General features: G+C 42.4%; 1 protein-coding gene across 1 annotated transcript in view; it reads right to left on the reverse strand.

The window, feature by feature from the left end:
- Positions 1-952: 952 nt before the first annotated feature.
- Positions 953-24,710, reverse strand: part of USH2A (usherin) — a 687,474-nt gene continuing 663,716 nt past the window's right edge. Inside the window, exons 64-71 of the mRNA XM_078078672.1 lie at positions 21,928-22,134; positions 18,759-18,997; positions 17,762-17,970; positions 12,687-12,863; positions 11,025-11,108; positions 6,335-6,579; positions 1,183-1,404; positions 953-1,042 (exon numbers count right to left, since the gene is read on the reverse strand). Of these exons, the coding sequence (XP_077934798.1) occupies positions 953-1,042; positions 1,183-1,404; positions 6,335-6,579; positions 11,025-11,108; positions 12,687-12,863; positions 17,762-17,970; positions 18,759-18,997; positions 21,928-22,134 (1,473 nt within the window). The remainder of the gene's footprint in view (positions 1,043-1,182; positions 1,405-6,334; positions 6,580-11,024; positions 11,109-12,686; positions 12,864-17,761; positions 17,971-18,758; positions 18,998-21,927; positions 22,135-24,710) is intronic.

Below are 24,710 nucleotides of genomic sequence, written 5' to 3' on the forward strand. Positions count from 1 at the left end.
ATAGCTATACATAGAATATATACGCTTATGTAACATTTACGTATAAATGTTAATTTAAACGATTTCAAAGCTGGAAGGAGCACGAAATATTTCCTTTTTAAATTCCACATGGGCTAATTGAATAATGCAAATATGTAACCAAGTGAAAGGTGTTAAATTGAAGATGTCATCCCTGGGTATTCAGCGAATTGACAGAATTTTATGGAAAGTACTGTAGTTTCAAAACCATGTAAAATACATGGGAAATAGCTCTTTAGTCCTTTTCAGAAGATTCACAAATGCAAGAACAGAGGTTTATAAGTTTATGCAGTGCTCTCGCAAAAGGTTGGTGAAAACTTTTTTTTTTTCAGTTAAGTTTGGTACTTATCCCTAAACATTGCCACTAAATTGAACTTTCAGTCCAGTGTGTATCCCTCAGTGCAGTTTGTTTTTCTCTAACTGGTTCAGCTTTTGGCCTGAAACTGGCATTTTATTTTGTAGCTATGATCATGCGAATTCTTCTTACAGGATCATGTTCTTACAAGATTGCACAGGAATAAGGGAGTGAAAGGAGCAGTAGTGATATCCTCTCAGAAAAACTGCTTTGTTTTTAAACTAGTAACTTCACTTACTTGTAACAACTGTGGGCCAATTTGAAGTTGTCACTAATTATTCATTTAACCAATGGAGTCACTGTTTGAGCCAAATGAAAATTACATGCTATTTAGCTTCCACCAAATAAGAGCAAAATAAGAATTTCCATACTGATAGTATCCCTTATTTCAGACCACCAGAAAAACAGAGCTCTATTAAGGAGGAACAATTTCAAAAACAAGCCTTGTTTTTTAAAAAAGGATTACAGAATAAGAAGCAATGCTTTTTAGCATGTATGGTGTGTCCAGTCAGCGACAACCCGGTGGGGAGGGGGTAAGGAGCAGGTCTTGCAGCTTTTTGTCTTGCAAGTTTCCATCCTTTACAAGTGGGTGTCGGTGAACGTGGTATGCTCTTTAGTCACAGAGCTGAAGCCCTTGATGGCGTTCATCAGGTCCTCTTCATCCACATACTGAAACATAAGCCAATCGTCATTGATTAGGACATTCACTGTCAATAGTGTTTGCCATTGATTGATAGTCTATCAGTTTAATATAAAAAGTACTCAGTAAGTGTTTTGTTAAAGGCTGACATCGTACGCTCAAAACTCACCAATCCACTCTCATGGCCCATGATGGTTTCCCACAGCGATTCATCGATCAAGACTTTCTTGTCTTGAATGTCCATGAGTTGGCTGACACTGCGGGGGAGAGAGCCTTGGGAACAGGTTTGGCTTATTTGGCTCTGACTTGGGATCCGAAGTACGGATATGCTCCGGTTGCTCCTAATACTGATGGGTGTCCCGGACCGGGGAATTTTGGTATCAGCTAATCCCTGAAAAGAAAGTTGCTGTTGGTGATTAGAATCTGAAGAAAATGGGTTTGAAATAGGACAGAAAACTGTGTGTCACACATTGTCAATGAAGGAACACACCATATCCTACTACAGAACTTAGCTCATCTGGAATACTGTGGCCCCTGGTTTCTTGGTAAGGGTGAGATGATAAAGTAATAGTCATATTAGACACCCAGTGTTCTTAGCACCTAGGGAGTTCAAGCCCTAGTGCTTTGGCTGTTGTTCCCTGTAGATAAGAGCTTGCTGCTTTGCGAAGTGGTGGGGTGAAGGAGATAGAGGTTGGGTTAACAAAGTAATCCCCTCATGAGTGTCACCACAGAGCCTGTGTCTTGAGTTCAATGCTTTCCCAGAGCAAAGTTAATAATGGTCTCTCATGGTTGCCAAGTGAACACGGTTGTATTATATTTTAAAACTCCTGGATTTGTGTAAGGAAATGGACTCTTCCCACCCTCTCTTCTCATTCATATTGTTCTATTCATTATGAAATTCAGCCTTCAAAATAAATCAGGTCCTGTATTAATATCAGAAAGACAAAGGCACTATATGATTAGAACCTAGAATGTGCCATAAGAAAATCTAGCTGCTCCAAATATCTGAGGTTTGATTTAGATGGTCCAATCAACAAAATGTTCCTGCTTTTCATTGTGCAGTCAACACATCATGCAAAAGATCATGCATTCATGCAGCACACAGAGGTACCTCAAAGTGCATGGTGTAACTTTTTAGGGTAACATTGCTTGACACATCAGATATATCGGCCACAGAGTCAAACTGAGAACAAATGGGGAGGCATCAGTTAGTGTTTGGAACAAACAAAATGACCATAAAACAAATTCTTTGTTTCTCCAATGATAGCATAATCATATAATCATTCTGAGCTGCATCTCAGGGTGTGTGTGTGTGTGTGTGTGTTGCAGGGATAGCCATCATCCACCTACCCAAGTCAAAAGAAAGTCAATCTGAGACACTGAGCAGGTGAATCCCACTTGATCCTGTTCAGAATCTTAGCCATTGAATCTGGAGCCCATGGACACCAACAATGGCTCTTTATTTTGCTCTATTAATGCAAAGTCTACTCTCCTTCGTCTGACTAACCTTCACTAATATTCTTCCAACTTTGTGAAAATGGTTTACTTTCAAAAAAAAAAAAATTTTTTTTTTTTTAAAGCATCAGAAGAAGGCTTGCAAGTACATGTTATTACCTGGGTAGGATTAATTTAGGATTTCAGTGGGCTCCGGAATACTGCCCAGGGTCCTGGGGCACTCCAGATTTCACTTCTGCTAACCCTCCAGGACCTGTGACTAACACCCTCAATGCTGAAGATGAGCCAGTTTGGGGAGCCAGAGCCTCTGGCAGCCTGCCAGTCCCCACCAGCGCTTCCCCTCCTCACACCTCCCCTGGCCACTCAGCAAAAGTGAACCAGTTGTGTACCACTCGGCTTTTCCCCAATGGTAAGCGGTATATGGGAGGAGGATGTTTCAATTCTTTTGTCTGCTCATCCCAGTTAAAGTCTATGTCTGGCCCCAGAGGCAGCTTGGTCTTGTTTTGCAGAGACTCTAAGGGCTAATCAGCAGCCCCCACCTGTTTTGTTTTGTTTTGTCTTGTTTTTGAATTTATTGTGATAAGTACATTTAACATGAGATCTACTCTCTTAACAGATTAAGTGACAATACAGTATTGTTATCTATAGGGACAGTGTTGTTCAGCGGATCTCTAGAATGTCTTCATCTTGCAGAACTGAAACTTTATACCTGTTAATTAGCAATACCCCTTTCCCCCCTCCCCCAGCTTGGCAATCACCATATTTTGCTTCCATGAATCTGACTATTTTAGATACCTCGTATAAGTAGAATCATGCAACCCCCCCACCTGTTTTCACTGGTTATGAGACTATTCAGACTGCCTACAGGCCTTGTATTCTAGTATTATATTTTTAACTCATCTATAACTATTGTCAGACTTTACTGTGCAAACAACTTCCCAAGTGCTGGTTGAAATAGCAGACCCTTTGGTTTCTTTCTCAGAGCTTCAGGTCCTGCTCCTATGTGATGTTGATACTGATAGTTCATGGGCTTCACTTTGATGAAACAAAGCTTGACAAGACTCATGAGAACTGTGAGCAATGGTACCATCCAGAGTAACTTCCCATTGGAATGATGTGATTGCTTCTTGATCTCTCAGTTAGCCAAGCGGACAAAACTGGATTCCTCCTTATGAAGGATTATGAGGCAGAGGTGCCTTCCTGTAGGGTATGGGTCCAGAGACAGGAGATTTGATCACTGAAATGAGTTACACTAATGGTATGTGAGGAAGTTTTCCTGGAAGCACACTTCACGTTAGAGAGTAGATGTACCCAGCAGAGTTCCAGAGTTTCTCTTCCACGTTCTCCATGCACTCCATATGGCCCAGGGTTGATTCAGCTGATGTCCCCAGGCTAGAGCGGTCTCAGGTCTTCTGGGCCCTTCCATGCACTTCTGGACTCCGGAAGTGGTGGTGCTTCTTTTGTCTAAGAACATGGCTTCCTCAGAGAGAGAGTTACTCTTCCACAAGGGAAAACTTTAAAGTATCTGCTCTTCAGTGAGGATCTTCTGATGAATATACACTGAATAGTAGCACATGGCTGGTGGTTTGAGTTGGCCATTCAATATTCATTCATTTCACAAACATTTCTGGAATATCTATTATATGCCAGGCACTGTTCTGGGTATTGGGGTATAAAAGTAAATGGCCCACAAAATCCCTGCCCTTGGGGAGCTCACATTCTCTTTGAGGAGTCAGACAAGCATATTGACTATGGTATCTTGTGGTGATGGTGCAATAGAAATGGAAAGTAGACTAAGAAGCTAGGGAATTTAATTTCACATGGAAGGGGAAGTGACATTTGTGCAGGGACCTGAATGAAGTGAGAGTGAGAGCCACCCAAGAGAAGAGCAGGAGCGATGGCCCAGTGGGAGGAGCTTGATGTGCTCAGGGAGGAAGGAGGCTAGGAAAGCAAGGAGAGTGGGAGGTGGTATGGTTGGTGAGGGCTGAGGACCAGATGGTGGGGGCGTTTTCATGGCTTCTCCACCACTAAGTCGCTGTCCCATGGCTTCTCCCTGCCCCAGACACAAACCATGGGCCTCAGAGGGATGACTGTCCCTCTGTGCCCCCACTTCCACTACTTGGCCGTGATATGGCTTTGTCAGCGCCTTAACCGCTGTTTGTTGATGGGTCCTGGACAAGCGAAGAGATCTGGATGACAGTTGATTCACTCATTTCTATTTTTTAAAGTGTTGCCACTCAGCCGGTTTGACCAGGCTTCTGTGCTTAATTTGGGTGCTGCTGTGACACTGTGATTTATAATAAATATATGTTTGGTCTTCAGTCCCATGTCTGGCACAGGGCTTCTGAAACCCTCAGCATTTCTTAAGTGAGGAGAGCCACAAAGGTGTCTTTTGTTATGTTAATGAGTGACTTTGGGCACCACCTAAGGCTGGTTGTCAGGAGAGCCAACCCTGTGATTAGAGGGCTGGGAATTTCAGTCCCGCCTCAACATACCCCCAACCCCTCACCTCTGGGGAGGGGAGAGAGACTGGAGGTTGGATCGGTAGCCAATGGCCAATGATTTAATCAATCACACCTAAGTGATAAAGCCTCCATTTTAAGGTTCTAAGAGCTTCTGGGTTGGTGAACACGTGGAGGTTCTGGGATTGGCGAGCTCAGCAGGGTGTGGGAGCTCAGCACCATTTCCCCATGCGTCGCCCTATGCATCTCTTCCATCTGGCTTTTCCTGAGTTCTATCCTTTTGTAATAAACTGGTAATCCAGTAAGTAAAATGTTTTTCTGAGTTCTGTGAGCTGCTCTTGCAAACTAATTGAACCCAAGGAGGGGCCACTGCAAACTCCAATCTGTAGCTCGTCTGTCAGAAGCCAGGTGACAACCTGGACTTATGATTGGTGTCTGAAGTTGGGGGGCGGGGACAGTCTTGGAGACCTGAAGCCTTAGCTTGTAAAATCTGATGCCATCTCTCGGTAGATAGAGTCAGAATTGAATTGTAGGACACCCAGCTGGTGTCCAAGATTGCTTCTTGTGGAAGAACTCCCCCACACGGTGGAAGTGGTAATCAGAGTTTTAGCTGCACAGCTGGCCACGAGCTCAACCTTTGTGCAAACTGGAAAAAAAGTGATTTCTCAGGCAGATGCAGCCCTTTGGACGCACGGCTTGGAAAGGACTGGTGCCTGGTGGGAATTAGAGTCTGCAGCCTTTCCTCCTCCAGGTAGACACACCAGAGTGCACCTTCAAATTCAGTCACCTTTTACCCCGTCAGTGAGTGCTCTGGGCCACGATCCCCCTGCACTACCACACGTGTGGCCTCACCCCCAAGACCTTTGCCTGACCTCCTATCTTAGGAGCAGGTGGTTGGGAGCTATGAGGAGCCCCTCATCCCCAGGCCCCACCAATCCCCAGGCCCCACTCAAAAACAATGGAATCAGAGTTTCTGGGATAAGACCCAGGCAATGGCGTTTTTAAAAACTTCCCAGGTATCTTTGTCCCTTTGAGCTGCTGTAACAGAATCCCATAGACTGGGTAGCTTATAAACAACCGAAATTATTTCTCAAGTTCTGGAGGCTGGGCAGTCCAAGCTCAAGGTGCTAGCAAATGGAGTGTCTGGTAGGTGCCTGCTTCCTGGTTCACAGACGGGGGTCTTCTTGTCTTCTTGCTGTGTCCTCACATGGAGGAAGGGACAAGAAAGCTCTCTGGTGGTCTCTTTCATAAGGTCACTATTAGCCTTCCTTGGATCCCATATTTTAACAAACATAACTGTCATCTAATCCCTTGTTACCATGACTCTGGAAATATTTCCACCTAAATAAAAGCCAGTATTCTAGCCCAGTGATAGGGAAATGGGGCCCGCTTTCAGAGACATACCACGTGGGTTTCCCCGGGTGGGTAGACATTCAGTGGAGACATTCTCTTCTGAATAGGTACTAAGGGAGGTCTCTCTCTGATATACGGCTCTTTGTGGATTTTTCTTTGTAGTATCAGAGACAGAAAAATGGCCAACAAGATCAAGCCTAGAATCGCCATTAACACGATGAACCATAACTCGCTGTAGAACTCAGTGCTTTTGCTCCCCGATCCTCTCTTTTCTCCAGGAGTTGTCAGAACCAGGCCTGCAAAACCCAGGGACAGGAAAAGGAAATGTTATTTCGGAAGGCAATTTTGTGATCCCTTGCCCTGTTGTTCGATAGTAAATTGGAAAGGAGTTTAAAGCAGTTTGCCTCATGGTGCTTGTGTGTACTTGCGTTCAGGCCGGGAAAATGGTGCTGTGTGGCAGGGAGAAGCTTACAGCCCTCAGGGGACCTCTCTGATGCTCCTCGGGATGGAAATCACTGCTGCCTTTGCACGTTCCCTGGGAAAGACAGGGCAAGGAGGATGCGGGGATTTTTAAAGGGGGTCACCAAGGGAACCTTGAGGAATGCCTGCTTCCCTGTTGCATGTCCTGAGAGCAAAGCCTTTTCTTAGCAATGGACTCTCGTGAGGGCCCAGCCTTATTAATATCGCCACAGAGAACCTATTGGATACATACAGTCAATGCTGAGGAGACCCAGGGTCCCCTCACTCCATGCAGCAGCTGGGTTCCCGGGCAGTTTTGTGCAAACCGGATTAGAAAGACCAGATCCTGTTTTCTATTGTGATGTAAGCAGCCTGTGCTTGCCAGCATGTTGTTTTTAGATTTCTTGTACCCTGGCCTCTCTGTGACATAGCGGAAGTTCTGCAAGTCATCACTCCAGGACCCTCAGAGAGCTTCCCCTGGAAAGAAATCCTTTGGCAAGAGGACCACTTACTCTTGGTTTCTGTTCAAGTGTTGTGAGTTCAGCCGAGGTGATTCTCCGCACGTGAGGCTAATCACAGTAGCTCACGTTGAATGAACACGTATTTACCCTGTGCTGGGCCCCCAGCTCTCAAGTCTGCCGGTGTGGAGAAAGCTGGAATGAGCCGGGGCAGACAGGAGAAAGGCTTACAGGGCTCACTGCAGGGCAGCAGAAGGCCGTGAGATCAAGCAAACGGAGCGGGGGCCCGAGCGGGGCTCAGAGATCATCTCCAGCCCAGCCACTTGCTGGGGCTGTTGGCTAGGATGTCACAGGAAGTTGCTCAAATAAGAGGGCTGCACACTCTCAGCAGAAGGGAGGAGGGGAAGGGACAAAAGCTGGGGAGAACTGTGTTTTGTTCTGCAGAACGAACAGTGCCAGCCCAGGGCACAGCCACGCAGGTGTTTCACCCGAGAGCCCCTCGCTAGCTGTGGGTCGCCCGACAGCCCCTTACGTGAGCCAGTTGGAACAGGGTTGGACGAGGACCAGCGCAGACACCCCCCGGAGTTGTCCTGAAGTTATCTTTAGCTCATTATAATACTAAGATCTCTTCCTATGGGTGGAGTTTTGTGCCATTTTTTTGAACATACGATGTTTGCCCTAGCATGCTGATGTGCTCGGCATGTAGCACTGAACCAGAAGTGCCTCTGTAAGCCCCCCGTGCCCACCCCGCCCCCCATGCACTGAATCAAAGCTTCCCGTACTAACCCCATGGGGAGACAGAGCTTTCTCCCTGTCTCCTGACTTGTAAAAAATAATAAAAAGTTCTTTGCTTTCAACACTTCCTCTGGGTGTGCTCAATTTGATGTACCCCAAGCAGCGAACCCTTGACTGGGGTCACAGGGCGGGCTCGGAAGCCCACAGATCCAGCAGCAGGCACGCAGGCTGGTGTGCGGCCGACGCAGGTGCTTATGGCCAAGAGGAAGAAGGGCAAACAGATGCAGTGGCAAGCGCCTCTTCGCTCCTCGCACTAACTCCCCCTTGCAGCACCTCAAGGACTGGGTGGGCCTGTTGGACACTTGACACCCACATCTTCAGTGGGAGGGAAGGGGAGGGCTTCAGAATTGGGGTGAGGAGGTTTAAGAGAGGGAGAGAAGGTGACTGAGACTAAATTTCGAGCTCCCTAAGAGGAGCCACACGACTTAGCTAACCCTAACTCGACTTCTGATAGCTCTGTGGTTAAAAAAAGTCACTCTGCCTTTCTGGACCTCTGCTTCTCCATCTCTAAAGTAAAGACTTGCAGGGACGCCTGGGTGGCTCAGCCGTTAAGCGTCTGCCTTCGGCTCAGGTCATGATCCCAGGGTCCTGGGTTCGAGCCCCGCATCGGGCTCTCCGCTCGGCGGGGAGCCTGCTTCTCCCTCTCCCACTCCCCCTGCTTGTGTTCCCTCTCTTGCTGGGTCTCTCTCTGTCAGATAAATAAAATCTTAAAAAAAAAAAAAAAGTAAAGACTTGCAGTCAAAGCTCTGCCTAATTCCAGCAGGTAGGAATTCCCCTAACTAGGAATCAATGTGTGTTGTTTGAATTAAAAAAAAAACAACAAAACAACAACCTTGGTTATGCGCTGGAAGAGTTGAATTTTCTCTGTGCGGCACAGGGCTATAACTCCAGAAACGGATCTGATGGGCCCAGTGGGCCCCTTGCTAGGGAGGACACAGGGGGAATGTAGGGCAGCCTGCCTGAGGGAAGCCGCAGAAAGAAAACAGCCCTCAGAACAGGAGGAGGGAAATGAGGATGGCCAGACTTCAGTGCTGCAAGGCTGCCTCAGGCAAGGGAACAGGAACATTTTAAAAAGTTACATCATAAAATTAAAACTGACTATGGCTATTAGTTGGACAATACATCTTGGAATTTTTTCATAACTTCTCGCCGTCCTCAGTGTTCCTTCTCTCATCAATGGAAACCTCAGTTTGTGTTCAGGAACCCAATACAGGCTTCCCCTCTTTTATGGAGAGCTTAAAATCGAGATGATGTGTCTTTATCCCTTCTCGGTTTTCTTTTTTCAAAGTCCCTTTGATTTCAAGGGACTCCACCCATCAAATGGAAGCCTCAGGGTCAGGGTAGGGAACTGCAGTGGCTGAGCCTCGAGTTCAAAGAAAAACCCCAGTGGTGTCAGAGTAGATCCTGCCCTGTGGATTGCCCGCCGCAGGGAAGATGTACTTGCCCCTGACCTTGGAGACTGGACGGGCTGGATTTGGAGGTGGCTCAATCTAGATTGTGCGGTTTTGCTCAACTCATGATCCTGGTCCCCTGCATCGGAATCACTGGGCGGGACTTGTTTATTTTTATTTACTTTTTTAATTTTTAAAATCTGATTATAGCTAACACACAATGTTATGGGCAGGGCTTGTTGAAAGAGCAGATTCCTGGGCCCTACTGACTCTTGATCTCTGCCAGGGGCCTGGGAAACCATATAATAAATAAGCACATGGAGATGATTTTTACGCACACTTCAGTTTGAGAACCACTGCTCAAGGAAAAGTATGGGGCTGGGAGTCAGCCCAGAAACCACGTTCAAATTCTCATCTTAGCAACAAGCTTTCGGAGCATTCTTGGTTAAGTTCTGGTGTCCCTTAGGCCTCCATTGGTCCACTCCACTTGTGGAAACATTGGAGTTGCTAAAAGAATATCAAATAAGGGCACCTGGGTGGCTCAGTGGGTTAAGCGTCCGACTCTTGATTTTGATTCAGTTCCTGATCTTAGGGTCATGTGAGATCAATTGATCAAGCCCCGAGTGGGGTGTGGAGCCTGCTTAAGATTCTCTCTCTCCCTCTGCCCCCGCCTCTCTTCCTTCTAAAAACACCAAAAACCAAAAACCAAATAAAGTCTACTCTATCCCACAGCTGCTATGAAATGAAATGGAGATAGACTATGTGGAATTGTGTTAGGTATTGTACAGAATTGCACATGGCATCCAGACATGTAAGATCTAGAATCACAGAATAATATATATATATATATATTAGTGATCGAAATTATCCTTGATAACAATATATATGTTTACCTGTGTTTCAGAATTTTTGGACATTTGTATTAAAAAAAAAACCCTAACTATACATGCATACAGATTTGATATAACATTAGTTACTGGAATCTAAAATAGGGTATCAGTCCCAATTCTGTTCTAATGGAAAAGATCTGGCATTTCTCTAACTTGCCCTTTGAAATTGTAAAGTATTACACATGTTAGATTCAAAGATTGTAGGTAGAACTCAATTTAAAAGATGCTCCATAAAAATTATAATTTCATCTCTTCAGCTAAATTACTTGGTAATAACAATCAATCATAATCTTCTACAGAGAATACAAGAGAGAAATCTCCCCAATTCACCATTTTAGGCTCTGAATCTGCAATATTATCTCCATGATCAACACAAATTGACATTAGAGTGTTTTCTCTCTTCCTCTGATCTCTTTTCTCTGACTTCCTCTATAAATCACTTTTTTGGTAAACAAAGTCATTTTAGTTCTTTACCGACAGGATTTGTGGGTAGGAGAGAATTTAACAATATCTCTCTATGTCTATAATTCAATGACTCGGTATTTTAAGAGTACCACATGTCCTAACTCCTTGTCTAATGTAATTTCTGTGAGAACCTTTAAAAAAATTTCTTATAATACTTAACACAGTTCCTTCCATATAGTCTGTGCTAATACATTAGCACAAGTATGTATAAACAAATATATGCTTTTTTTTTTAGAAAAATGAATAGGTTCTATACTAAATATAATATGAGTTAAACATTTACCAAATCCGGTAGCGGTATCATATTGGACCACAGGTGTTTTAACGCTTCCTTCATCTGTGGTGCAGATGACCTGGAAAAAGAAGGCTAGAAAAAAGGTACATGACTAGGTCATTCAACACCTACAAAGTGGGTAGACTTTTAGAAGAGCAACGTACCACAGCACAGAAAAGTCTGAAAATAGTTTTCCAGCACAAGCTGTGAGGTTTTATCTAATAGGCAAACTTATTTCTAATATTAAAATTGCCAAGAAAAATAGCTATCAGTAGTGCAATAATAGTATGTATTTATAAGTAATACAACTAAATAAGCTCAGAGCTTATATAGCAAAATAAATAAATAAACAAACAAACAAATAAGAATTATCAGAAGAGTAAAGGATAATACCCAGTGTATCTTGTTGTTCCATACATGGTCTAAACCTGTTCCTTCAAAAGGTACCAGGTGCACTTTACACTATGTGACCCAAAGTTTCTTTCTAAGCAGGAGAGCTCAAATGGGATCTGGGAAATCAAATGGTCTAAATACTTCTTTCAATAGCCGGGAACCCGAGAGAAGCAACTCTTATAAGGCCACATAGATCGTTAGAGGCCTGCCCGGGAGTAGAACCCAGATTTCCCGACTATGGGTCCATCTGCTTGTCACAACAGCTGTCTTAGGTGACCGAGAACTGTGACCATGGAAATGTGTAGCCCAGTTATAAAAATGTTATTGATAAATCTCAAATATTATAAATGCAATGCTGGAGCTCATTGTTTATCTGTACTCTTAACCAAAATAAATAGTATTTTCAAGGAAATTTTTTTTAAAAAGTCCACTAAAGAATTCACTTTATAAATCCAGAGTGCTTAACATGTCTTCACATCTCTTGGTCTGGTGGTCACATTAATCATTAGAAAATACTTAAGACTGGGGCACCTGGGTGGCTCAGTGTGTTAAGCACCCGACTCTTGGTTTTGGCTCAGGTCATGGTCTCAGGGTTGTGAGATCGAGCCCCGCTTAGGGCTCCACACTCAACACGAAGTCGGCTTGAGATGCTCTCTCTCCCTACCCCCACTTGTAATCTCTCTCTCTCTCAAAAATAAATAAATAAATTCTTTGGGGAAAAAAAAGAAAATACTTAGTACCTTTTAAAGCTTTTTCTCATTTCAGTTTAAAAACCAGACAAACAGAAGAAGAACATGTCATTAAACAGGGAGAAAGAGTTCGGTTTTCGAAGGCAAAGGGGTTTTGTTTGAGGAACGGATACCAAGGTTGGTTAAGGAAAGCCTTCACTCAGAGCCCTTAAGAGTTGGAGATGGTCACAGCCTGTTCAGTCTCCGTTTGGGGGCTGTGGATTCATCAAGGAAATATCTGAAGTCCTGAAAAGTGCATTATTTCAGGATACTCAGTGACTACTCGCCGGTACTCTTCCTCTCATGGTGCCCTGCGCTCTCATTCCATCGTGGGGACACTGAAGTCACACAGCCCTCCCCCTCCTTCTGCCTCATAATGGCCACACATCAAGCTGCACATGGGAAGGGAGAGCTTATTTACTGGGAGCCGCAACTTTCCCACAAGAAGTGGCCACTTAAACCAAGACATTTACTGGTCACCTTTCAGATGGACTATCAGGTGGGGACCCAGAGTTCCTGACACACTATGAAATGGGGGTCAGAAACTAACTTTTGTCCGCCGTCCTCGGCAGGTAGAGGGTGGTGTCGAAGCCACTATACACGCGCTGGCCTCCATCAGTCACCACGAACTCCTTCAGTGGGCCGTTCAGCAGGAAAGAGCCACTCCAGTCCACACGCACCAGAGACAAATTGCTGTCCACCAAAAATGGGGCTCGGTACTGGGGCACTGTTGGGAGAAAGTTGTATGTTCTAAAAATGGTTACCTCGGAGTACATGTGTGTATATATATCTTTTTTTTAATATGTCCTCCCTCACCCCTAAATAAGCATTGTTGGAACCCTTCATATTTTCCTCAGTGTTTAAAAAAAAAAAAAACCCTTGCATTGGGGGTAAAAAGAAAACCAATGGGAACATGTGTGAAATGCTTTCTCAGCACCGTTGCACCTGCTTTCCAAAAAAAAAAAAATCAATGGAGAGCAGTGTTTTATGAAATAAAACTATTAACATACAATGGTTGTGCTTACCAACATAACCCTGGAGCTCATATTTTGTTGCATTTTCCCTCTTTTAACAGGTAAAGTATCCTTAACACTATTAACTACAGTAGATTGCTATTTTTCATATCGAATCAATATTTATTGCTACAAAGCCCCAAGGACTAGATGAAGTTAATGTATTTTTTTTCCCTCCGAACTAAACTGCTTAGATGGTGAATTATGTCCTTTTGGCACCCATTTATTTTTAAAGCTTTTCTTGAAACGTTAGTTTGTTTTCTAAGATAGTTAAAAAGCCTTGCAAATAGCAATTCGACTATAATAATTCATTGCCCTGACTAATCAATCAATAGCATAGTACATTAGTATATAATCAAGTTCAGGTCTCCTAAGTATTATATCAGATACAGAAGCGACTTGGTGTGCATGTTCTCTTTCCATTTTTCAGCTCCTTACTAAAACAAAGGAAAAACAATCTGTAACGGAGTCTCATCTTTTAAATGAATAATTTTTGCAGAAACAAATGAAGGGTTGCCATATCATCTTCTCAAGTCAGAAGAGATTTATTTCATGAGATCTTGTTTTCTCCAAAATAATCAATACATTTGTAACAGCATTAAGATCCATCTATATACTAAATTGGCTTTTAAGAAAAGAAAAAAGGGAGTGGTGGAAATAAATTGGATATCTTTTTTCTTTAGAAATTAAACCTATCTGTTGCTGATGTTAGGAAATATAACAAAACAAGGAATAATTATACTTGGGTCATCTCAGGATTTAACCACAAGACAACTTTGATTCTTATCTTTCAAAATAAGACATTTTTATAAAGCCATAAGAAAATATTTCTGCAAATGCGAAAACAAGAGCTACCAAACCCTCTTTAAATATCTGTTTTTCCAACATAAATTTTGCCCAATATCACAATGGACTATACTATACTGTTGTATTTGTCTGTGGCTTCCTTTTGTCACTCAATTCAGTAGATTTCCACATCTCCTTTGCATCATAACAGTATAAATACAGAGGAGGCTTGTAAATAGTAGGAAAATAGAAAGATAGGAGCTTTATTTGCCTTGCAGGACACGGAGATCTTCCAGAGGAAAGAGTGATTAAACAACCAAAATCATCAAAAATAATGGATTTGGAGACTGAGAAAACAGGAAAAGCCGCTATGCCCTTTGCACTTGATGTGTTTTATCTCATTTAATCTTCAAAACCATCTTGTAAGAATTAGTTCCTAATTTTTCAGGTTCAGAGGAGCCAAGTAACTTGCTTAATGTCAGTTGCTGGTAGGAGACCGAGGCTCTGAACCCAGACCTGCTAAACCGTAAAGCCCACGTTGCTTTGTTGTAACCAATACACATTTACTCAAAGGAGCACAATTTACTAATTGCTTTATGGGTGCAGTCCAGTGGTGACTAGGGATTTTGTGAGTTGGTTATTAAACCCAACCATTATTGAAAAGTAAATTACGTAAACTGAAATAAATGGTATTAAAAGAAAGGTAATAAATACTCAACTTTCGTAACTCCTTAATCATTTCCCTACAGTGTATTATTATCTATGCCCTTGAGGTTATTTACATCTGCTGTGTCTGGACGGTACAGCGATTACAAGCGCGCACCACGAGCCACCTCTTCCGAGCTGCGCTCCATGCTGCCACACGGGCACCTTGAAATCCGCTGCCGTGGGAGTATTTACACCACGGAAACTGGCGAGCGCTTCCAATCAGGACATTTTTCTCTCAAGAAGAAGGCCAGTTGTTCAACGTTGACACCTCACTTCTGTCCTGGTGCCGAAGGTCTAGTTCAGGCACGGGGGCTGAATGCATTGCTAAAGCCTCTCCAGACCCTTTTCTGAGTGTGTAAGTGATCACGCTTATATAAAACTACAAATACTACTTTTAAAGTACTTTTTGGTCTGTATTTCCGATCCCTATTTTTTTCTATTCTAGTGTGTATCGTGAGTTAAAAGTAGCACGAATGGTATTTACAAACCCATATGATAGCCAGTCACTGATTGTACTTTTCCATGTCTGTGGATCCAGTAAAGTGGGCCGAGTGAGCCCCTTCTTCCTTGGTGCTACTTCTTCAATGTAAAGGAAGAACAGAAAGGAAGGAACTCTTAAATCTGTTCACTCTGTGTTTTTTTTTTTTTTTTCCAGCATGAGGAAAAAAAAATCTGGCGAACCTCAGCTTGATGATTAACAAGAGAATTGGTTATTCCTGCAAACCTCACACAGTTGTTTTGGCCTGGCCTTCTGGCCAATACACACACACACACAAAACTGGAATAATTAGCAAAACTGGCTTATGGTTGTATTATGAAGGGTAACTCCTCAGGGATGGTGATTATGTTTTCTCCCGCTCCTTGAATACAGTAGCATTTTTTTATTAGTAAGTCAGAATTCATTTTACTGTGTTTTCAGGTAGGCACAAATATTTCTCATGGTTCCTTTAAGGTTTGTGAAAGGAGGAGGTGAAAATCAGTCTGGAGGAAGTTAAAGGAGAGATAGGATGAAAGAAAATGGGCAAAGACACGAAGAGCGTTCTTCAGACAAGTTTTGCTATGAAGGGAGGAGTGTGGCAGGCCGCAGAGGTGACATGTGGGAGCGAAACAGCTGTGACTTTAACCGGGATGCACTGAAGGTCGCAGAGAGGAGGACGTTCAGCAGCGAAGGGGCTGCTATTCGAAGCACAAGAGGTGGGATTATTTCAGGTAGAAGGACCACCTTCCTCGTTGCAGACAGAAATGAAGCCAATTGCGGGTGAATGCAGTGGTCTGGGGTAGGAAGGGAGCAAACGTCTGACTGGTGACTTGTCTTTTCCTGGTGAATTTGGAGGCAAGGAGTTCTGGAGAATATAGGGAGAGGCGAGTGAGGATAGGATGGGGGTGGGGGGCGGGGTGGGAGGATGTGGGAGGCTTGAGGAGGGTAGAGAAGGTCCGAAATCTTTATTACAGACCAGGGTAACATCGTGGTACTGAGAGTGCCGCTGAGCTGGGGGATCATGAATTTAGAGTCATAGTTCCACTTTCCAGGGGTGGAAACTGGCAGGTGACTTCAGCTCTGGCCTTAGTTTGGGGACACTTCATGGTACAGCTTCCAGAGCCTCCGTTCAGATTCTGGTCTACGTGAACGGCATCTTGGAATTACAGTGTATGGTCCACGGACCTGCTTCAGTTTTCTGTGTATTTGGATAATAGCACTGACTTCATCAGCTTGTGCTGAGGATTATTTGTAAAATCCTTGAACAGTGCCAGGACCCACCCTCTCAGAGTGACCTGTTGCTAACATCCTGCCATGTCACCCAGTCACATTAAGGTCTTTGTATGAGGCCTTGGACTTTCGTGAATGTATAACTCTTACTTTAAAAAATGCCAATACCAAATCCGGAAGATGAGATTATAAATTGATATAATGTGGCTGGAAAGCCAACTTGTGATAAGTATCCAAAAGATTAAAATATTTGATGTAATAAATTCCATTCATCGAAATTTAATTTGAAGATGATCGGACGTTCAAAGATGGGTTCACAAAGAAATTTCTCACCACATTTATAAAGAAAAATATTAGAACAACTAAAATGCCTAACCAATTCATAGGATGGAAAATTATATAGTCATTCAACTTGGTTAGGCTAAAGCATTTTTAATGTCATGGGAAATGCAAATAAAATGTTTGTCAAGTATAAAAAGCAGACTATGAAATTTTCATTAGAGTATGATCTCAGCCACATAATAGAAACTGCATGAGAAAAGGATTAAAGGAATCAATTAGGCCAAAATGCTAATGTGGTTGCCTCTGGGTGGTGGGATTATAAGCAGGACTGGCTTTACGGGTGTGCGAACCACACAGCTGCACGGGGCCCCTCACAGAAGAGTCACGAACTTAGTTTGATGCTCTACTGTCACTGTCTTGAAATTCTTAGTGATTTTTGAATAAGGGGACCCATACCTTTACTTTCCACTGGGCCCTGCACATGATGTAGCTGGTTCTGACTCTAAGTACTAATTTTATTCTTAGTACTTTTTGTATTTGTTATTTTTTTAAAGTTCATTTATTGAAGTCATCTCTACACCCAACATAGGGCTCGAACTCATGACCCCAAGATCAGGAGTCGCATGTTCTTCTGACCGAGCCAGCCAGGTGCCCTGTTTTTGTATTTGTCATTTTTAAACAATTGACATATATACCTTATAAATTCTGAAAAGAAGTTATTTTACAGAAATGTAAGGAGGCCCCAATTTATTAGTTAATTGTTCTTCTGCTTTTCTTGAAGTGCCGTATCTCAATGCTTTCTGGAAATGCTTTCTGGATTATGCCATGCCATGTAATTTGAAAAGAAAAGGAGTGGCAAACTAAAAAAAAAATCATCTTGGAGGGTGTCTGGGTGGCTCAGTGGGTTAAGTGTCTGCCTTCTCAGGTCCTGGGATCAAACCCCGAGTCAGGCTCCCTGCTCAGTGGGGAGCCTGCTTCTCCCTCTGCTTGTGCTCTCTCTCTCTCTCTCTGTCTGTCAAATAAATAAATAAAATCTTAAAAAAACAAAGCAAAAAAAAAAAAAAAGCCAAGTGTCTCCTGGTTTCCCCCCTACCTCTCTGGCTGATGGTGGCAGCCGCTTCTACTCACATTCTGTTTGGGTGATGAAGCTGATCCATCCGGAAGCCGTGCTGCCCACCTCGTTGTGGGCCACCACTCTGAGTTTGTAGGTGGTGTAGGGCTGGAGGCCCTCAAGGCTGGCCGTCAGCCCCAGCCCCACATACTTGGTCTCTGCTTGGCGGGGGGCACACAGCGTGGCTAAATCTGGAGGGCAAGCCGCGTAGAACTGAAGCTCATAGCTAGAAGCCGAAAGCAGGCGGTAAGATTAGTTGAACTTTCTTTGAAAACGGGGTATATTTTGTGAGGAGACATTTTGTGTTAGCAGAACCATCAGCTCTTTCTGATTTCCATTTGTGGGAAACTGCTCTCAGAAACACTTTCTTTAATGCCGTTGGAAATGAGCAGCAGATGTAACCAGAGTCAAATGTGTTCACATGTGCTGTCCCACCAGCAACTAGCAATCCTTGTTGGTAGAGAGAAATGTCTCTCTTTTCAGAAGACTGATAAAATTGTTCTCCTCTGTTGAAACTAGAGAATATCATTTTTTTAAACAAATAAATAATAACCAACCAACCAACCAACAAAAACAAAACAAAACAATATCTTTTCATCCAGATTATTTTGAGTGAAATACCTTCCTTGTTTTTCCAAACAGTGGTTCATGACAACATTTTAAATTAGATCAAGCAAGTTCTGATTTAACCACAGAAGTTTCCTGTGTTCCAGCTGAGGCCTATAGAAGGAATAATTCCAGGGAACCATGAGGAGGAGCCTCTTTTTTCAGTGAATGCAAACACATTGCATCATCTTTCTTATTTAAAGACAGTTTGGTTGTTCGCCTTTCTATCTAGTTGATTTTGTGATTTAAACACTTGGCAGGGAACATTACAACTCTAATCAATTTACTTGCCTATTTTGCTATAGGTATTTGTTCAATAAGCACGGCTTCCTTAGGCAGTGCTGGGCAGCTACAAGACTGTATGCATGTCTTATTTTAGCTTATTCATCCTTTTGTCTGGCCCATTACCTTTGAATGACACCATTGGGGAACAGGGGTGGACTCCACCGGAAGGAACCTGTCCTCGAGGACAGCGTCTGGATTTGGGGAGAGGACAGTCCCGAGGGTGGAGCGGGATGAGTTCTCAGCTCTGCCGTTGGCCCTTTGCTGCAACAATTGAAGCAGGTGCAGGCCTCCACCCCAACGGAGTACGTGGTGAAGGGCTGCAGGCCGTGAAGAGTCTGCTGGGTGGCCATGCCTTCAGACAACTGTAGGAAGACAGAGGAGACTAGATGAGGCCGTGTCACAGATCACAGACAACTGATAAATGTTTATCATGTGTCTCACCTCCTACGAAGAGAGTGCCATGCTCCGTACCCTGGGAGATGCACCGGAGCATTTAGCATAACATTTACCCTCAAGGAATTGCCAGTCCACTTGGAAAGGCATAACTTAAACATGCAAAAAATGTAATGATATAATAGTTAGAAGTTTGAGGTAACAGGATAGAAATCACAATGCATAATATTGTTTATCACCATAGAAAGAGAATAGAATATGGCACAAAACATGCAAAGATATATATATATATATGAAGATTTATTTATTTATTTAATTGAGAGAGACAGAGAGTGCATCAGCAGGAGGGACAGAAGGAGAGGGTGAAAGAATCCCAAGCAGACTCCACACTGAGCACAGAGCCTTATGCGGGGCTGGATCTCACTACCCCGAGATCATGACCGGAACCAAAACCAAGTCAGATGCGCCACTGACTGCACCGCCCAGGTGGCCCATAAAGTATGTATTTTAAAATTTTTAATTAAATTCCAGTTAGTTAACACAGTGTAATATTAGTTTCAGGTGTACAATTTAGTGATTCATCACCTCCATACAATGCCGGGTGCTCATCATAGGAAGTGCGCTCCTTCATCCCCACCACCTATTTCACCCATCCCCCACCTACCTCTCCTCTGGGAGTTTGTTCTCTATAATTAAGAGTCTGTTTCTTGGTTTCCCTCTCTCCTTCTTTCCCTTATGATCATTTTTGTTTCTTAAATTCCACATATGAGGGACGCCTGGGTGGTTCAGTTGGTTAAGTGACTGCCTTCGGCTTGGGTCACGATCCCAGGGTCCTATGATCAAGTCCCGCATCGGGATCCCTGCTCAGCAGGGAGCCTGCTTCTCCCTCTATCTGCTGCTCCCCCTGCTTGTGCTCTTTCTCTCTCTCTGTCTGACAAATAAATAAAATCTTTAAATTCCTCATATGAGTGAAATCATACAGTATTTGTCTTTCTCTGACTGACTTATTTTAGCATAATACTCTCTAGGTCCATCCATGTCATTGCCAATGTCAAGATTTCGTTCTTTTTTATGGCTGAATCAACTCCATTGTGTATATATATACTACGTCTTCTTTATCCGTCGATGGACACTTGAGCTATTTCCATAATTTAGCTATTCTAGATAATGCTGCTATAAATATCGGGATGCATGTATCCCTTTGAATTAGTATTTTGGTATCCTTTGGGTAAATACCTAGTAGTGCAATTGCTGGATCATAGGGTAGTTCTATTTTTAACTTTTTGAGGTACCTCCATACTCTTTTCTAGAGTGACCGCAACAGTTTGTATTCCCACCAACAGAAACACAAAATACGGATCAAATTCTGTGACCCTCAGAATAATGCCTTTTCAAAAAACAAAACCTATATTTCAATTGTATTTGTAGTCAATATTCACGAAGGTCCATACTTCGCCATTGTTATCAACGTGTATTTTTTGGGCCAAAAATTCCCTCAAATCCATGTTAAAGTGAGTATTTAAGAGCTTGAAATATATATCTTACATATTTGTATATGTTATATTTTTTATATTTTATGGATACGTAAGAACTTGAAAGTCCATCTCTTCCCCAGCGGTGTTGGTATATATGAAATATAGTCTTTTTTTCAACAGTCTTTGTTGCGTTATAAACTTTTTGGTTTATTTGGAGCATGTTTTTTATCTCATTGTGGTTTTATTAAGAACTCTGGAACAAAAGAGTTCAGAAACTGGAAAATGAATTTTTACATTCACGTAAGCAACATATAATTAAGAAGAGTTATCTGCTATTTAAAAAAATGTGTACAATGCACTCCAAATAGAAATTATTTTAGTTTATTAATATTATCATTTTATAACCATGGATAATCAAGGGTTGATTGTATTTACATCATCTATATTTATTGAATACGAAGCCCTGTAGAAAATATGCTAATATTCCTTTAACATTCAATATGATACCACTTTCCTTGCAAGTTGTCTTCTGAAATTGTGTTTCAATACCTAGAACTCTGACCTCAGAGGATTTCTCCACACTTACCCAAATTGTTCCCTAAATTGGTCTAAATAATTTATAATGTCATAGTAAGATCTGCATAACTCGTCCATGAGGTTCTTTTTGTGAACAAAGTGTTATAATCTACACTTATGAGAAATGTGAGAGTGTTACACACTGTGCTACAGAAAAGAGGCTTTATCCTGCTGACTCTCAGCCTCTTCGTATAAATAACGTAGGAACTGGTCTAGTTCATCATTAGGGTCCCTTCAGCCAGTGGCTTCGCTGAAACACGGTGTGAAAGATGATGTCTCTAAATTGTCCATTGTGTTTCCCTCATGTCCCCAAACGTGCCAACACACAAACAGCAGAGCAAGACTTGTGCTGGCCAAACTGTTCTGCTTTCTCCCAAAGTGCTGGAACTTTCTCCAAGTCACCGAAAGACTGAGTTTTCAGTGTTATTAGAGACTTTCTCATGCCAGAATGGGGGTCCGAGGATAGTCTTTGTTCTATTTTTTCTTTCTCATATTAACATTTACACCACCAACAATGGCCATGTGTCGATCCCTTACTGTATGCCAATTCTTGACATGCATTTTCTAATTAAATTAAATCAATTGTCACTAAAGTCCTAGGTTTCTTATGTTTGTGGAGCCTTTAATACCTTTAGCACTTCTCTCCCTGAATACTTACATAATTTCTGTATGTTTCCTAACTCTCACTATTTCTCTCTGATGGATCTTTGTGCTAAGTTCATCATGGGCAATTGAGAACAGCTGGGAAAGAAAGAAGTCTCAAGTAGAAGAAAAGGCCAGGGCACCATAGTCCATTTTTACAGAACAAACCAGTCCTGGATTTTTGTTCAGAGTAATCTGCTACTCACCACTGTCTCCGCCCCACTGGCGTTGGAGAACAGCCTGTAGAGACTGACGATTCCGTTGGGCTTCCCAGGGGCGCTGATGTTGACCACTGCTTGGGTGGAAGAGACTGCATGGAATGTGGGGGCTCTGAGACCTTCTGGGGGAGCAGGCCCAGTTCTACACCATGTCCAGGTACTGGGGGCTTTTCCTGCTGAATTCACTGCCCAGACCTCCAAAGAGAAATCAATAAGACCACTCAAAAGCAAGGTAACTTCAGGCTGGAAGAAAAGTTGGCAACCCAAAGCAACCAAACACAACAGAATGAGATAAACTTGGATCTTGCAATTTTGTCATCACAGAGGACAGCTAGTTCTTCCACTTTTTTGCCTTTGGCCATGTGAACACAAAGGGGGCCAATTAGGAGCCCTAACGTCAGAATGCAGCAAGCTGGTTAAAGCCTAATGAAAAACTCCTCATCTCTGAGTGGGGTGTAGAGTGATTTTGTCAGCTTCTGCAACCTGAATGGATCTGCAGACTACATAAAACTCAGCAATTCTTAAACACCGTCCCCACCAAATCTGCATGAAAATTAAATTTTCCTTTCATCAAGGAGGGAATAAACATATGGAAGGATGCATAATCTTATTTATCAAGAACCATTTGTATAATTAAACACGAATATCCTAAAAGGTTGCCTTAGGTCGTCATTTGCATGAGTAAGTAATTTGTACAATGTCAGGTACAATAGACAGAGTAGATGGATGTGTGAGTGTATAGGGTTAAATTAGGCCCAATAACAGCCAACTACACAGTGATCAATCAGAATGATAGATCTAAATGGCAATATAAGAAGACTGTCTGCGTGTTTAGGAGTAGGAGTATTCCTTAGTAAGCTTTCGTGGTGTGCAAATCTAACTTCAGGAAATTTTCTTTCTCATCCAGTGTCTTCTACTATGTCTTCTAATATATATATATACATATATATGTATTAAATATATATATATATTTATTTATTTATATTTGTCCTGAGCTTTTAAAGTCTGAAAAACTTGCTTGATTCCATAGTACACACATGCCAGGTGTGCAGTGTTAAAAAAGCATGCAGAACATCCAAAATATGAGATGCTTAGAAACAGACCGTAGAATTTACTCCACAGCGAGAGCTTAGCTTTGTTTTTGTTTCTTCTACTTTTGCATCAATAATATCTTCCAGAGAATAAACAGTGGAGAGATTTTTAGTACTTAGGCCCAACTTCTATCAGTGTTTCCACACCTTTTTTTCTTTTTTAGTGGTTTCCTTTGGAAAAGTAAAATTTCTGATGTTGAACTGCTCTCAGATTGCTGTCAAATGCAAATCTCTAGCCCCTTGCTGATAGGATTGCCAGAAGCTCCATTTTTAAGAGACAACTAACCTCCTTCCAGAGCAGAACCTACCCTTTTTATAGCTCTGACACTTTCTTCTCACCAGGTGCATAAACATCATGCACATTTGTGTAAACCCTACAATTTACAAAACACTTTAACAGGCCTTATCTGACCTAATCCTCACAACACAGCTTTGGAGGGTGGCTGGAGAATGTGCGTTCATCCCCCTTTACCCGTGAAAAAATCAAGGCTCTGAAAATGTTACTCTCTTGGTGACAGACGTTACAAGAGCTGAGATGAGAAATTTGCTCTCCAATAAACTCTCTTATTGCTCTTTCCAATAAACCGTGCTTTTGATTCTGTATGCCATCCGGACGCAGAAGGAAGACACTCAGGATCATGAACTCTAAAAGACTTGTCCATAGACAAATACTTGCAGTTCTGGAGTAGCTAAAGTTAGCTTGTGAGGATGGATAGACGAGTCCAGGTTGTCTCCAGTGAGGGGCGTTTATTTTCATAGGCCACAGGGAAGTAGGGAGCGACGCACTGTCTTTGCAACAGGAAAACCATTTCATGGAAACCATACTGCGACTGCAGCTACTCTTCTAGTCCCCTCTGAAGTGGTCAAGGTCAGTCTTGGCATAGGGATAGTAGGCTTTGAGGTTATTGGTGAAGAGGTCAGATTTCAGAGCTAATGAGAGAGTCCTTGGCTTCTTAGCTCCAAACCAAACTCTCTCTCTCTCTCTCTTTTTTTTTTACACTTAAGTAATTATTATTTATTTGCAAAGATCTTTTTAAAAACTTCTTATAAAAGCAATCTAATTTTATTTAATTTTTAATTTTTAATTTTAATTTAGTTAACATACGGTGTATTATTAGTTTTAGGGGTGGAATTTAGTGATTCATCTGTTGCATACAAAATCCAGAGCTCATTACATCCCGTGCCCTCCTTAGTGCCCATCACCCTGTTACCCCATTCCCCCACCACCTCCCCTCCGGTGACCCTCAATTTGTTTCCTAGAGTTAAGAGTCTCTTATGTGGTGCCTGGGTGGCTCAGTTGGTTAAGTGACTGCCTTTGGCTCAGGTCATGATCCCGGAGTCCTAGGATTGAGTCCCACATTGGGCTCCCTGCTCAGTGGGCAGTCTGCTTCTCCCTCTGACCCTCTCCCCTCTCATGCTCTTTCTCACTCTCTCTCTCTCAAATAAATAAATAAATAAAATCTTTTTTTAAAAAAGGGTCTCTTCTAGTTTGTCTCCTTCTCTGTTTTCATCTTATTTTATTTTCCCTTCCCTCCTTGTATGTTCATCTGTATTGTTTCTTAAATTCCACATATGGATGAAATCATATGGTATTTGTCTTTCTCTGACTTATTTTGCTTAGCATAATACCCTCTAGTTCCATCCACATCATTCCAAATGGTAAGATTTCATTCTTTTTGA

This window comes from Halichoerus grypus, chromosome 7, assembly GCF_964656455.1.
Source record: "Halichoerus grypus chromosome 7, mHalGry1.hap1.1, whole genome shotgun sequence".
Classification (NCBI taxonomy): Eukaryota; Metazoa; Chordata; class Mammalia; order Carnivora; family Phocidae; genus Halichoerus; species Halichoerus grypus.